At 43.7% G+C, this 14,174-nt stretch overlaps 1 protein-coding gene across 1 annotated transcript in view; it reads left to right on the forward strand.

The window, feature by feature from the left end:
• NPM3 (nucleophosmin/nucleoplasmin 3) overlaps nt 1-14,174 on the forward strand; it is a 98,436-nt gene that overhangs the window by 14,963 nt on the left and 69,299 nt on the right. The window contains exons 2-3 of the mRNA XM_029610212.1: nt 1,898-1,983; nt 10,905-11,021. Of these exons, the coding sequence (XP_029466072.1) occupies nt 1,898-1,983; nt 10,905-11,021 (203 nt within the window). The remainder of the gene's footprint in view (nt 1-1,897; nt 1,984-10,904; nt 11,022-14,174) is intronic.

Here is a 14,174-nt window from a genome sequence, read left to right on the forward strand (position 1 = left end):
CGATTGGAAAAAAGTTACCCGAGACTGGGAGACCCCAATGAGGGGATTTGTTTTGAGAAGTTATTAGATTTTCCATGAGGAAAAATTGTGTGGAGACACACAGGGCTCCTTAACCGTGAGGCTAACTGCAGCGCGGAAAAAAGAAGATTGAAGGGAGACGAGAACCCTGTGGCTTGAGGGATCATGGCATGCTGGGCATGCTCAGTGTGCCAGTCAAACGTTTCTAGAAACTTTGATAGAAAGTTTTCCATGATAGGGCTCCGTCCAGTGATGTCACCCATATGTGAGGACTATCATCCTGCTTGTCCTGGGATAAAACCTGTTACAGGTAAGCAACTCTGCTTTCCTTTGGCATGACCTCAGTTTACTTCTACTCTTTGTAGCCTCCCACTCTACCAGTTTCTGTGACACTTTAGGGCCTATATCTAGACTGCTCTTTTTTTTTTTTTTTTTTTTTATAAGTCGCGTATGCAAAACTATGTCAAAGGTATTGCTAAAATCCACTGCATCAAACACTCTCCCTTGCTCTAACTCTGGTCACCTAGTCAAAGAAATTGATTAGATTCATCTGACAAGATGGATTCCAGAAACTGCCTTATCCTCTGTATTAGCAATGATTCCAGTAACTTACCACCAAGGTCAGACTAATTGGCCTATAGTTTTCAGGCTCTTCCATAGTGAAGCAATGTGACAAACTGGTCGTGCCATAGAGGTGCTGGGCTGCATAGAGAGGCTTAACCAGCAGGAAAAAAGAAAGAAATGCTCTGGTACAAGTCATTGATGAGGACTCACCTGGAGCATTGTGTTCAGGTCTGGAGAGAATATTTCAAAAAAGAACAAACAGGATAGAAGCAGTCCAGAGAGAGGCAACCAAAATGGTATGGGCTCTGCATGGAAAGAGTTTAGAGTTAAGACTACATGACCTAAAATATGTATACCCTAGAGGAGAGGGAGGGACAGGGAGATATACAGACTTTTAAGTACCTGAAAGGTATTAATAATTCACAGGAATCAAATCTTTTCCGATGGAAAAGAAGCTGTAGAATGAGGGATACTCGGAAACAGGAAGTATTTCTTCATGGAGAAAGTTGTGGATGCATGAAATATCCTCCTGGAAGAGGTAGTGAAGACAGGAATGGTAATGGAGTTCAGAAGGGCTTGGAATAAACAGAAGATCCTTATTGGCTGCAAGATAGAAATGAAGAAATAGGGTAACCTGTAATAACTTTAGCGGTAACATTTCCGCATGAGGGCAGTCTGCATGGAGTAACAGTTATGGCTGTAAATATTTTGCTGGGCAGACTGGATGGGACCATTTGGCTTTCTATCTGCTGTCATTTACTATGTTACTTTCACTTTTGTGAAGTAGAATCCCCCCTCCCCCCCCCCTCATATACCTTTCCAGCCACTTTAGAAAACCACTGTGGCCTCTTATCTTTATTTTTCTAGCAAAAAATGTTTTTTTGCCCTTACAATATCGACTTTTTAGTTTTGGCCACTGCAGAGGGAAGGTAGAGTGCCCTTTCCACATGTAGACTTCCTTTCTTTGTATATCAAATGTACATGTTATTAATTTGTGAAAAATATATAGCAATATGTTGATTGTTGAATTCTTAAGGCACTAGCCTTTGCTTTTTCAAATATACATTTTACCCAGTGCTTCTGACTTAAAAGCTGTGCAGAATTGTAGTAACTGTATTCTCCCTGTCTAAACTGGACTCTGCTTAATTCTTGGCCTAAAAAAAATGCTCTAAAATAATCATGCACCAGCCTTCAGGAGCAAAGGAATGCAATATAACACAGTGAAGCTTGTTGCTCGGGTTACTTTTGCACGATATTATTCAGAGCCTAGAGTTCCAGGGTTGATTTCCTAATATATTATCTTTCTTTTAACCAGGCTGTGAGTTGTCAGCCAGCACCACTGCCTTCACTTTTAAAGTAGAAGATGATGATGAGACACTGCACACCCTGGCCCTGCAGATGGTATGTACAGGTCATTCGATGGCAGAAGAAATGTCTCTCAAAAATTGGTTGTCATGCCAGTATATAGAAATAAAGATAAGCTAAAATGTAGGTTACTTTTTTTTTTTTTTTTTACTGTCTCAATGTTTGTAGTTGACTTTTCAGAGTTGTACTGCCTTGTCAAGTTAATCCTCTATTCACAAGTGTAGTAAGTTAGTCCAATAAAAGGATATTGCCTGCAGTATTATACTGATTCCTTTTTCTAAATATAGAAAACAGCCTTCCCTGTTAAGTGTTTTTCATAGTTTTTCAGGTATATTTCATTTGCCTCTCTTCGTGCTTGTGACTCACTGCCGCTTTGGGGAATCCCTACTCTATCGCGGTTCCCTGCCACTTTGGAAGCAGGAAATCCTGGCACAGCTGGCCTCTTTCTTTGTGGCTTGCTGCTGTGTTTAATTTCAGCACTTCCAACCTGTGGCAGCCACAGGGTCGGGTTTCTTTGCTGCCACGGGCCTGGACACTGCCACTCCTCCTAGCCCCCCTCAAACCACCCCACCCCCCGGGCTGTGAGATGCCCCCTTCTTCCTGCCCCACTGGCCAATCAGCAGCTTCCTCCTCCCACTGGCAGGATGAAGGGAAGAGGCTTCCAATTGGCCCGCGGGGGCAAGAAGAAGGGTAAAGGGAAGTATACCTGGGGCTGTAGGACTCCAGGAGCCGCGACACACCAGCTGGTGCTTGGCAAAGAAGTAATCTTACCTCTACAGACGAGCTCCGCTCTCCTGCGGTGATACCTAAGGGTCCCTCCCCCAGTCGAGAATTCGTGAGGTGATTTCTGAGAAACCTCAGAGGTAAGCCTCTGTCCGGTAGCCGGTTCTTGGCGTGGGCTTAGCCCTCAGGAACGGGAGCGTCTGAGAGGCAGTGGGTGCAAGACTACGCGCGGTGATGAAGGTACTTTTCCTTCTCCCCCCGCAGCCGGAGACAGCCCGGCCCAAGACCGGGAAACGCCGAGACAAGGTAAGGTAGAAATCACTTTTAAGGTCTCCGAGGCTCGGATAGCCGCACAGATCACCAGCCGGCATCTGTCCTATCGGGTTGATCAGCCCCGTAAGGGCCAGACCCCGATCCGGTACGAGGGTCCTCCCTTTTCCTGGGTAGAATTCTTCAAAGGACTGCAAACCTTTGTCCAGGCACAATCTGTGCCACCGGTGACACAGCCACAGTCTCCACCAGAAGACCAAAACCTTCCAGGCCCCTCTCTGCCTCCCCGAGACAGGCCCTCTCTGGACAAAAGCCTCCTCTTAGGGGACACGGACACCTCGGAGGAAGAACCAGACTCCCTGGAGGAAGGAGAAATCCCTCCAGGAACGGAATCATACTGTACCATATTGCGTTTCTTCTCCAGAGATGAGTTACCAGACCTCATGTCTCTGAGCCTGCGGGAACTGGCCATCCCGGGCACAAGTGCCACAGCGGAACCAAAGACGAACCCTCTTCTGGTCAGGCTCCGTCAGGCCTCACGCCATTTCCCGTTGCTACAAGCCGTACAACAACTGATCGATCTGGAATGGAATGCTCCGGAGGCCAGTTTCAAAGGAGGATGGGCCCTAGAAGCCCTATAGCCACTGGGATCCCTCAGCCAAAGAACTCCTGGTGTTTCCCAAAGTGGACGCCATGGTCTGAACTGTCGCGAAGCACACTACCATTCCAGTCGAAGGAGGAGCGGCACTCAAGGATGCCCAGGACAGACGTCAGGAATCCATCCTTAAAAAGTAATTTGATGCAGCAGCTTTATCACTACAGATCACTGCCTGCTGTGCCGTGATGACTCGTGCCTGCTTATCACGCGCCAGTAACGCTACCTCGCCCGTCGAAACATTAGAACCAGCGATATCCTTCCTCATGGATGTGACGTCCGACCTGGTGCGCACCTCAGCCAGGGGCGTCTCATCCATTGTGGCAGCCAGAAGGCAACTCTGGCTCCAAGGCTGGTCAGCCGATGCCACCTCCAAGACGAAACTCACGAGAATGCCCTTTAAAGGAGCCCTCCTGTTCGGAAGCGAACTGGAGAAGTTAGCTGACAAATGGGGTGAATCCCCAGTACCTCGGCTACCGGAAGACAAGAACAAAAGAAGTCACCGTCCCTCTCCCCGAACATCCAAGGGCAGAGGATCACAGCACTTTAGACTGTACAAGAATACATACTAAGCACCTCGCCCTGCAGGCAGGGGCCAGTCCTTTCGGAACAAACACAACAAGAGGGGAGCCGGCTCAGGTCCAGGCCCCAGCCGCACCCTGCAATGAGAATCAACAGACCCATCCACAGGAAGAAGCCATAGGGGGCAGGCTTGCCCTATTCTACCAAAGATGGGTCGAGAATAACGTCTGACAAGTGGGTCCTAACCATCATTCGAGAGTGATACTATCTGGACTTCCACAGATGGACTCAGTATCCTGCCCACGGCTGCCTCAAAATACGGAAACCTCGGGTGACAATCCCCGAGAGCAAGAGAAGCATGGGTAAGCCAGACATATCCCCAGTTGAGACACCCATAGTTACAGAGTGTCTGTGTTTCTCGGTTGATGGCCCTGGCGGTCTCCAGTTATAATTCACGTCAACTAGTTTAAGTTAATCAAGTTATCCAAACACACACACATCCACTATTACTTTTCGAGGAGAATACTGAAGAGCAGAGCTTCCTACATGGGTATATGTAGTGCTGACGTCAGATCCAACTGCTATCAGGAGCACACTATACCCATTGGTCCTGAGTCCATCTGTCTACAATAAGGAAAACGAAATTATCAGGTAAGTAATTTCTCCATTGTTTCAGGCCAAAATCACAGGGATGAGTAATACAAGCTGCCGTGCATTGAAGAAGCGGCATCATTCCCTGGGGCCATTGGAGCCAGTGTTGAAGAAGCAGTGGCCTCAGTGTGGCGCATCAGTACAGTCTATACATGGATCATCTGCACTGCCAACGTGACTAGCATTTACACCGTTGGTGTAAAATGGGTCAACAGACTTGGCGCACAACACATTGGAACATGGTGCATTGAAGTACATTTGAGATGTTGCCACAGTTTCTGTATGAACTATTGATGCACAGCACCAGAACACCCAGCATCATGACCTCTTCTAAACTAACAGTCCAGATGCAGTGAGTGCATGCATTGTTGAAACATCCTTGTTCCACATCGTCCTTTTCGACGTAACTTGGCAAAGATCCTTTGTAATGCCCAAAGTAACATTTCTCTGGAGCTTTCAGGCATTCAACTCCATCAGAGCATCAAGCCCTGAATCAGTCATCAAGCTGCATTGCTTACGCAGCTCTATATAGGCCACCCTAGATCAGGGCGGAAAGTGTTATTCCTGTCCCATCCAACTACCAGAGCCCTCACATCTTGTAAATTGCTGGTGGATGGCTTCTAGTTGGAGACTGTAGATCCAGTATGTTCAGTAGTGCTGCTTGCCTCCAGTAAGCATTTGTTGAAGTGCACAAACCTATTTTTGTCTAAGAAGAGGGTGTTCTGCCACCAACATCAGGTCAGAGGACACATCTGTCGCTCAACCAGATTGCAGGTTTGGTGAGAAGCTTTTTTACCACTTTGACTAAAGGGTCAGAGAGAACTATCTGACTGTTCCTCTCTACCATTACTGCAGCGATCCCGCAGAATGGAGGAGCAGTTTCACCTATAGGGCTAAACACAATATGGGAGCCCTTGGTACAGGAGAGTCAAGTCAGAGATGGTTGACCAGGGTATTTCTCTTCAGGGGCATGTGGAACAATCTCTTCAATCGCATTGTCATTGGGGTCCTGGATTAGTGAAGCCTTGCCATTGGGTTCAAAAGAAAGTTCTACAGGCTGTATCTTCTGACCCACCTCCTTATCCTTTGGTCTATATCCCAGAGGCCTTGACATATTCTAAGTTCATGGAAAAGATGGGGATGGTTTCTGGCATCAGTGTACTTGGAGAAAGACCCCTACTCGGAAGTTTTTGGGTTGGCTCTTTCAGAACATAATGTTCTGAACTTATTACAGATGAGAATGTAGGAAAGACCTGTGTCGACTGTTCTTGGAGCTAGGAAACTGGCACTAAAATAGTTTAAAAAAAATCTCTGGGGTTTCAGTTCGGGCAACTGCTGCACCAGTCCATTATTTGGCATCCACCCTTAAAGGTAAGAAAGACTAATTCATTCAAATTCAGGGGAGGACCATAGATTACTAGACCAAAAGAGTGTTTTTCAAGGTTCCATGGTTGCTGCTCGTATTACTACTTAATTTCATATGGTTCATTTCCTTCACGATTGCATTAAAAAAACAAACCTTTTCTACAACCTACAGAGGGTGAGAGTTATTACTCCCAGCCATTCTTGGACATGAAAGAAGATATTTGTTACCTTCCCCATCTGTCTGAGTCATTAGACTCAGTTTATGTACCTCTTCAGCTTCCATCGGTGCTCAACATATAGTGTAATTTAGAGCAAATAAGATATGAGATGACATCCATGACAAGCTGGAGGACCTCCCTTTTCTGGGAGACAAATCTGTTTGACAAGAAGCTCAGAGAAACAGTTGCTCAAATGAAAGAATTAAACAATTAAAAGGGTTTATAGAATCAAGGAAATTACCATCTTCTTCCCCTATCCCGAGTTAGTATAAATGGAAATATAGCAGGGATTATGAGAAGGGCCCTGTTTAAAGTAATTTAAGTGATATACACTCCCTATTGGTTTTCTTATCGTGCAATTAGCCCTCAGGTATTTTTTAATACTAATGAATTGGGGGTTTTTTGTTTTTTTTTTTTCATTAAAGATTTATGCTTATTGTATTTCTTGAGGAATATTTTCTGATTTAAAATAATGAAACCCAGTACATGTATTTCTATGCAAATGTTGATATGTTTATAATAATTGAAAATGAGAAATAAATTAAAAAAAAAAAAAAAAAGAACATATTCTCACAGACATCAGTTCTGGCCTGTTTCAAGAGTACCATCTGCTGCTTCCAGCTCAGTGACCAACCAAGCAGCAGGCACATCCTAAACCCAGGTCCAGTTTTTGATCCCTTAGAATAATCTTCACCCCTTCATTCCAGTGGAGGGCAGAATCCAAGCTGCTTTTGGAGGTGAGGCACTAGATAACCAACTATCTCTGGGTCTTCAGGATTGTGCAGCTGGAAACCATTTGTGTTTTCTCCCTGCTACGGCCTTTCTCATTGCTGAACTCTCAATCCAGATCCATCTCACTTGTCACAATTTTGCCTAGAAGTTCAACCACTAGTGATTTTAGAGCCAGTTCCTCAGTCCCAACATGGACAAGATTTCTGCTCCTAATAACTTCCTCATCCCCAAGAAATCGGGAAGATTGAGGCCCATTCTCAATCTGAGACACTTGAACAAACATCTACTCCAAGAACAATTTCAAAATGAAATCCATCAGCAATATTCTTCCCTACATCCAAAAGGAGGAATGGACGTGTGCTCTTGATTTTGAATTATCATATGCTAATATAGCCATTCATCCTTTCTACTGGCATTACCTTTGCTTCAACATGGATTATTTCTACTACCAATACAAAGTGCTCCCATTTAGCCTTTGGATAATCTTGCTACAAGTGAGCCTTTCTACCATCAGATCAAGCGAACTCCATCATTCACAAACTATTGACTTCTCAGTGCTCCTCAGTCAGAACAATCCTTGTTGCATTAGGTCATAAGGTGGCGGCCATCAATTTGGTCCCACTAACATGCCTTCATATCATTTACCTACAGTGGAGTCTACTCTCTCAATCTATAGTGCAGATTTCTGAGGATGTGTAGCAGGAATTGAGTTGAACTGGTGGTTAAACCTGCATGCTTGGTACGGAGCTCTGCTTCTCTCCCTCCCACCCCTTCCCCATTGAGTAGTGCTAGCAGTGGACTCCTCCACAAATGGGTGAAACACACAGGATCCTTCTAAACTTGGTCTTGCAAAGAGCCACTTTCAGATCAGTCTTCTGGAACTGATCATATATGCTATATCAACATTCACACATCTTTGGGAGAAGAATATCTTGATTCAGACAACCAAGTTGCCATGTTTTATGTGAACAAGCAGGGAGGCACAGGATCATGGCTACTCTGCCAGGAAATGTTGAAAACTTGGAACTGGGCAACCAAGAATTGGGCTGTCCTCTAGTCCACCTATCTTCCAGGAATCTCCAATAAGCTGGAAGATCACATCAAGAGTATTTTGCTCACATGAGTTGTCTTTGCAACAATCAACAGCCAACACTGTTTGGTTTATGGGGGTCTACAGTCGACTGACCTATTTGAGTCTGAGCAGAACCCAAAAACAAAATTAGTTCTGCTCAGTTCTTCCCAGTAACCTGACTGGCTCAAGACACTTTCCTTCTCAGTTGGGGAACAAGCCTCATGTACACTTCTACTGATACCATTGATTACCAGAACAAAACAAACTGCAAAATCACATTTGTGTGAACCTCATAGCTCCAGTGTGCTCTAGACAGACGTGGTTTGTATATCTAGAACAACTGTCCAGCAGTCCCCCCCCATACATCTGCAGACAACCCTATGTTAACTCAAGAAAAAGGAGTACTTTCTTATCTGATCCTTTCATCCCTCAGTCTAACAACTTGGAGATTTAATGCTGTGTAGTTGTGGGTCTTTCTCTGCCTTAAGCAATCGGACATAATGGTTTTGTCCAGAAGCCGCGCCAACAACAAAAACCCTATGCCCTCCAATGAAAGAGATTCCAAGTAGTGCTAGCATGCCTTGGACCCGTTTTTCATGCAAGCCCAAGCATTTGCTGACATACTTGCTCTGCCTTGCTTACTCAGCTCTTGCCATTTCTTCTGTACATCTCCCCACTATAGCAGCCTACCATGTTCTGGTGGATGCTAAATATATATCTACTCATGCAGTGGTATTGAGATTTATGAAAGGGTTATTGCATGTTAAACCTCTGGTACAAAGATTTCCAGTTCCATGGGCTTTTCTCAACTGATGAAGCCATCTTTTGAACTTCTAGACACTGCTTCTCTAACTTTCTTGAAATGGAAAGTAGTATTCCTCATCACAGTTTCCTCATCTAGAAGAGTCTGAGATTGCTAAGCTCCTGTACACTATCAACCATACATGCAGTTCTTCCACAGTGGGTCTTCGTTTTCACTCAACTAAAGTTTCTTCAAAAGATTGTTTTGGCTTTCAAAATCAATCAGTCCATCTTGTTGCCTGTTTCTTTCTAAGAACACATGTGCATGAAGGAGACAAAACCCTTCACACTTTGGATTGTAAAAGAGCCTTGGTTACTAAGAAGAGAACTTGACCACGCGCCAAACTTCACATCTATTTATGTCATACCATCCTAACAGTGTAGCAGTTGCCAAACATTCACTGTCTAACTAGATAGTGGATTGCATTCAACACTGCTACATCTTAGCAAGTTTACAGATCAAACCCAACTCAAGTGAATGCTATGAATTCTTCTGTTGCTCATTTTTGAGACCTCTTGAAGATATCTACAAATTTGCCACCTGGTCAACTGTTAACACCTTTTTGTCCCATTACTGTCTGGGCAATCTAACAGAGTGACAGTTAATTTGGACAGGCAGTTTTGCATAATCTGTTCTCTCAGTAATCTCTCCATAGTGGGGGTTGCTTACTCAGTAAATGTTCTGCTGCAACCCACAGTTTGGGACTCATCACATTTAATGGTTTAATTCAGCCTGCTTATTGACAAAAAAGCAATTTTGTTTTATAGTGTTTTCTATAGTTAGCAGGATGAAATGGCCAAAGAATACCTGCTCACTTCCTTGGAGCTAGAATTTCACTGTTATTGAAGGAGGAGACTTGCAAGGCAATGCCAGCGCAGAAATGCTCAGTAGGGCCTAAAGTTCTACTAGGTAGGAGAGAGAAGACCGTCCAGTGCCACCAGATGTCCCCTTGTGTAATGGCTAATTTATCCTGCTAAGGAATACATCCATTTACGGTAAGCAAATTTACTTTCTAATACGTAAAAACTGGTTTCTCAGGTGATTCAAGCGGCTAGGTCTACTACAGGTTTGTTTTAAAAGGGACAAAGAATTTAATTCTAGGAAGAATTTATTGGATATTAACGTTTGTAGTTTTAGCCTGTGTTTAATCCCTGCTTATAGCCAATATCAGCCTTCATCAAATTTGCTGTTTATTCAAACAGCATAGCCATTAGAATGGGCAGCAATTTAGTTCAGGTCCATTCTGGATTTTTCTGGTGACAGATGGATTGGTTTCCACTCCTGCAGTTACAAGTTATTCAGGGGTGAATAAAAGCCAAGCTTCCCCACTTTGCATCATGTAGCAAGCAAACTCAGCTTGAGCAGCAGCTTCTTGGCCTTCCTCTGCTCCTATATAGTCCTCTGGTTGTTTAAGTTCCGGTAATTAGAATTCAAATCACGTGAAAGTGCTAGAGAAGTTCAGGAACTCTACCCCATGGAGTTATGTCGAGACTTGGCTCATTGCCAACATAATTAAGGCTAGCTCCCAACTTTGCCTTTATCAGTATTGATTAGCTCTATGGGGAGGGTTTTTAAACTTTGTCACAAAGGGAAATTTCATAAAATAGAGATTGTTTGGATGCTATCCTCTATGCAGTCCATTATTTCTTATGTTGAAATCAATCTGGTTTACATTTTACACTAAATCTCATGAAGGAATAGCCCATTATTGGCTACTGTATCCCAGCTGCAGAAGTTACTTGCCTAAACCATTCTTTCATGCCAGCAGAAAAAATTTGTTTTGAAAAAGAGAATAAAATTTAAAGCGAGATTAGTAAATGAGTGGGGAAAGTGATTTAAAATTGATTTTGATTTGTATCTAGAAGAGGTGGAAGCATTCCAAAGACATTCACTGCTTTATTATAGTTCTGCATTTAGCCATATTTTACCCTTGTTTGTTTCTTGTAGGTTTGTCTTGGGGAAGGTGTAAAAGATGAATGTAATGTTGTCGAAGCAGTTGCTCTGAACCACCACAAGGAAATTGCTGTTCCAATTGCCAGCCTAAAGCTGTCCTGCCAGTCTATGGTAAAGTGATCTAGTATATTTCACCTTGTGATTTATGCAGTCCTAGTACTTACCATTTCTGATGGTAAGATATTTGGCATTAGGAAAGACCTGACTAATGCCATCGTTAACATGGAATTTCCATGCAAGGGTGCTAATTTAAATACATCAGTAAATTTTGCATACAAATTGTGTGAACAATTGCATATTAAACCATGTGTTCTGCCGAGCACATCTTAACGCATTGGACCCTTAGCAGGGGACGGTCTTGAGAGGATGTGTTCTATGCCTTTTCAATATGAATAAATTAAACACACCTACTTGCTTTGTAAGCCACACATCCCCAGCTTAACTAATAAGGTTACTTCTCATATAACTTTCTTACTTTCGAAATACAATCGAGAAAAATATCTAATAGCTCCTCTACATTTTGTGTTCCTGGTTGGAAGAAGCTTCTCCCAAAATTGTAGATGTTTCATAAAGTTAATGCATTACTAGGTGGTATGTAAGCTGTTTTTCTGTCGATAAACAGGGCATTTAGCCATGCATGCCAGGTGACGTCATCCGTGATGTCACAAAGGCGGAGCTTACTCTCATAGCTCGACGAGCTTTAAGAACATAAGAACATGCCATACTGGGTCAGACCAAGGGTCCATCAAGCCCAGCATCCTGTTTCCAACAGTGGCCAGTCCAGGCCATAAGAACCTGGCAAGTACCCGAAAACTAAGTCTATTCCATGTTACCGTTGCTAGTAATAGCAGTGACTATTTTCTAAGTCAACTTAATAGCAGGTAATAGACTTCTCCTCCAAGAACTTATCCAATCCTTTTTTAAACACAGTTATACTAACTGCACTAACCACATCCTCTGGCAACAAATTCCAGAGTTTAATTGTGCGTTGAGTAAAAAAGAACTTTCTCAGATTAGTTTTAAATGTGCCACATGCTAACCAGAGGTCCTCGAGCTTCCCTTCAGTTTTAGTTTTCCGCAGTACTACACGGACATGTGGCTACTCTCATCCTTGACAGGAAACAAAAACATCGAAGAAATTTGACGGAAGAAGATCTCCAAGATGCCAAAAAGCCCAGGATTTAAATATTGCTCCTGCGGTAAGATCATGTCTGTGACATATAGCCATAATTATTGTTATTTATGCCTTGGTCCCGACCATGATCAGGTTGCACGCAGGGACTGTGGAAGAATGTCCCCGCGGGTGAGAAGACAAAGGGCAGAAAAAATGGAGAGGCTGAGGCACTCATATGCCCCCTCTCCGGCTGATAAAAGGTCAACCAAGTCTTCCCCGGGCAAACAAAAACCCTGGTCTAAGACTCCTCGATGCGTGCATTTGGCTTCGGAGGGCCGTGCGCTGAAAATTGCGTTGGCAACCATGCATCATGTGTCGTTTAAGCCTGCATCGTTTCAAGCCTCTCTGCCTCATATGATGCAATCGACACATGCGTCGACACCATCAAAAGCGTCGAGATCTACGACGCGCCGCAACACATCTAGGAAGTCCATGATGCAATCCACTCATAAACATAAAAAACCTTCTCATCAACCAGAGAAGTAGACTACAGCACCTAAACTACAGGATAGACTAGTAAATCAACATAAAAAACAAAGCATATTACACCTCCATCTGCAGCACCATCTTTACCAGGATCTGCTCAGGAGCACACTACATCTCCGCTAGGTCATCATCCTCCTTCGTCAATATTATCTGATATTATAGTTGACGACCCAGTGGGCAGCTGGGATTCATCACCAGATCTGGTTTCTCTTCCTAAAACATCAAAGAAGAGGCAAAGATCTCCTCACTTATCACTTCCAAAAACACCAGCTAATCGGGCCAAAAATTCTGCCAGAATACCTGACCAACCTCATTGCCCAACAGCTCAAGAGACAATGTCTCAGATCACTATGCTGTTACACACCTTTATTTCAGATCCTAATCTTTTGCCACCAGATTCACAAGGTTCTGCATCTCCATGAGTTTCTCCTACTCCACCTCATGATCTACCATCTCTGCATCACTCCAATTCTCCTGTATCGTCTGTTCACATGATCTCTCCAGATCTTTCTCCTTTATCATCTCCGGGAAGTTCAACGGGTATTCCATCGGACCCTCCACAAGATCTTCCCCAGTCTACTTCACTGCGTACACTCACATTCCATTTCACAAGAAATTTTGGCGTTACCTCTGTTTTCAGGTGGCGAACCACCACAACCAATACAAAGTACTCCCATTTGGTCTCTCCTCTGCCCCACGCATCTTCTCAAAATGTCTAGCTGTTGTTGTGGCACACTTACGCAAACGGAGAATAAACATATTTCCTTAATTGGATGATTGGCTCATTGTATCTTCCAATGCTCAACTTCTAAAACAGCAGGTGGAATGCATGCTCCTCTGTCTAGAAAGCTTGGGGTGGATAGTAAATTACGAGAAGTCCCAGCTCCACCCCTCCCAAACCATTCAATTCATAGGAGCAGTTATTCAAATCCCACTTTCCAGAGCCTTTCTACCTCCGGACAGAATCAAAACTTTACAATTCCTTTCTCAGGCTCTTCTACATCAGAGGGTGATTCCGGCACGTCACATAATGGTACTCTTGGGTCATATGACTGCAGCAATTCATGTAGTCTAAAATATTCGTCTCCACATACGTCTTAAGTGGGGTCTAAAATCTCACTGGAACCAGCTGACGCAGCAGATATCTCACAAAGTACAAGTTACAAATTCCATGAAAAAAGACATCAGATGGTGGCTTCGTCTGTCCATCCTAAACGAAGGAAGCCCATTCCAGCATCCTCATCAGCTAATAATCACAACAGATGCAGCCACAAAGGGATGGGGGAGCCCATTTCTTATATCTAGAGACTTGACTGTGGTCAGAAACCAAACAGTGTCTCCAAATAAATCTGTTGGAACTCAGAGCAATCAGGAATTCTCTACTAGCATTCCACTCATGGGTACAAGGCAAATCAGTAATGATTCATACTGGCAATCAAGTGGCAATGTTTTATATAAACAAGTTAATGTTAATTCACCTTTGTTGGATGTGAACTGATGTGTGATATGACTGGCGTCATGAACGTCGGTATAGAAAAGAATTAAATAAATAAGCAGGGAGGATCCGGTTCCTTGACTCTCTGCAAAGAAGCGGTTCAAATATG

This window comes from Rhinatrema bivittatum, chromosome 7 (genome assembly GCF_901001135.1).
Source record: "Rhinatrema bivittatum chromosome 7, aRhiBiv1.1, whole genome shotgun sequence".
NCBI lineage: Eukaryota > Metazoa > Chordata > Amphibia > Gymnophiona > Rhinatrematidae > Rhinatrema > Rhinatrema bivittatum.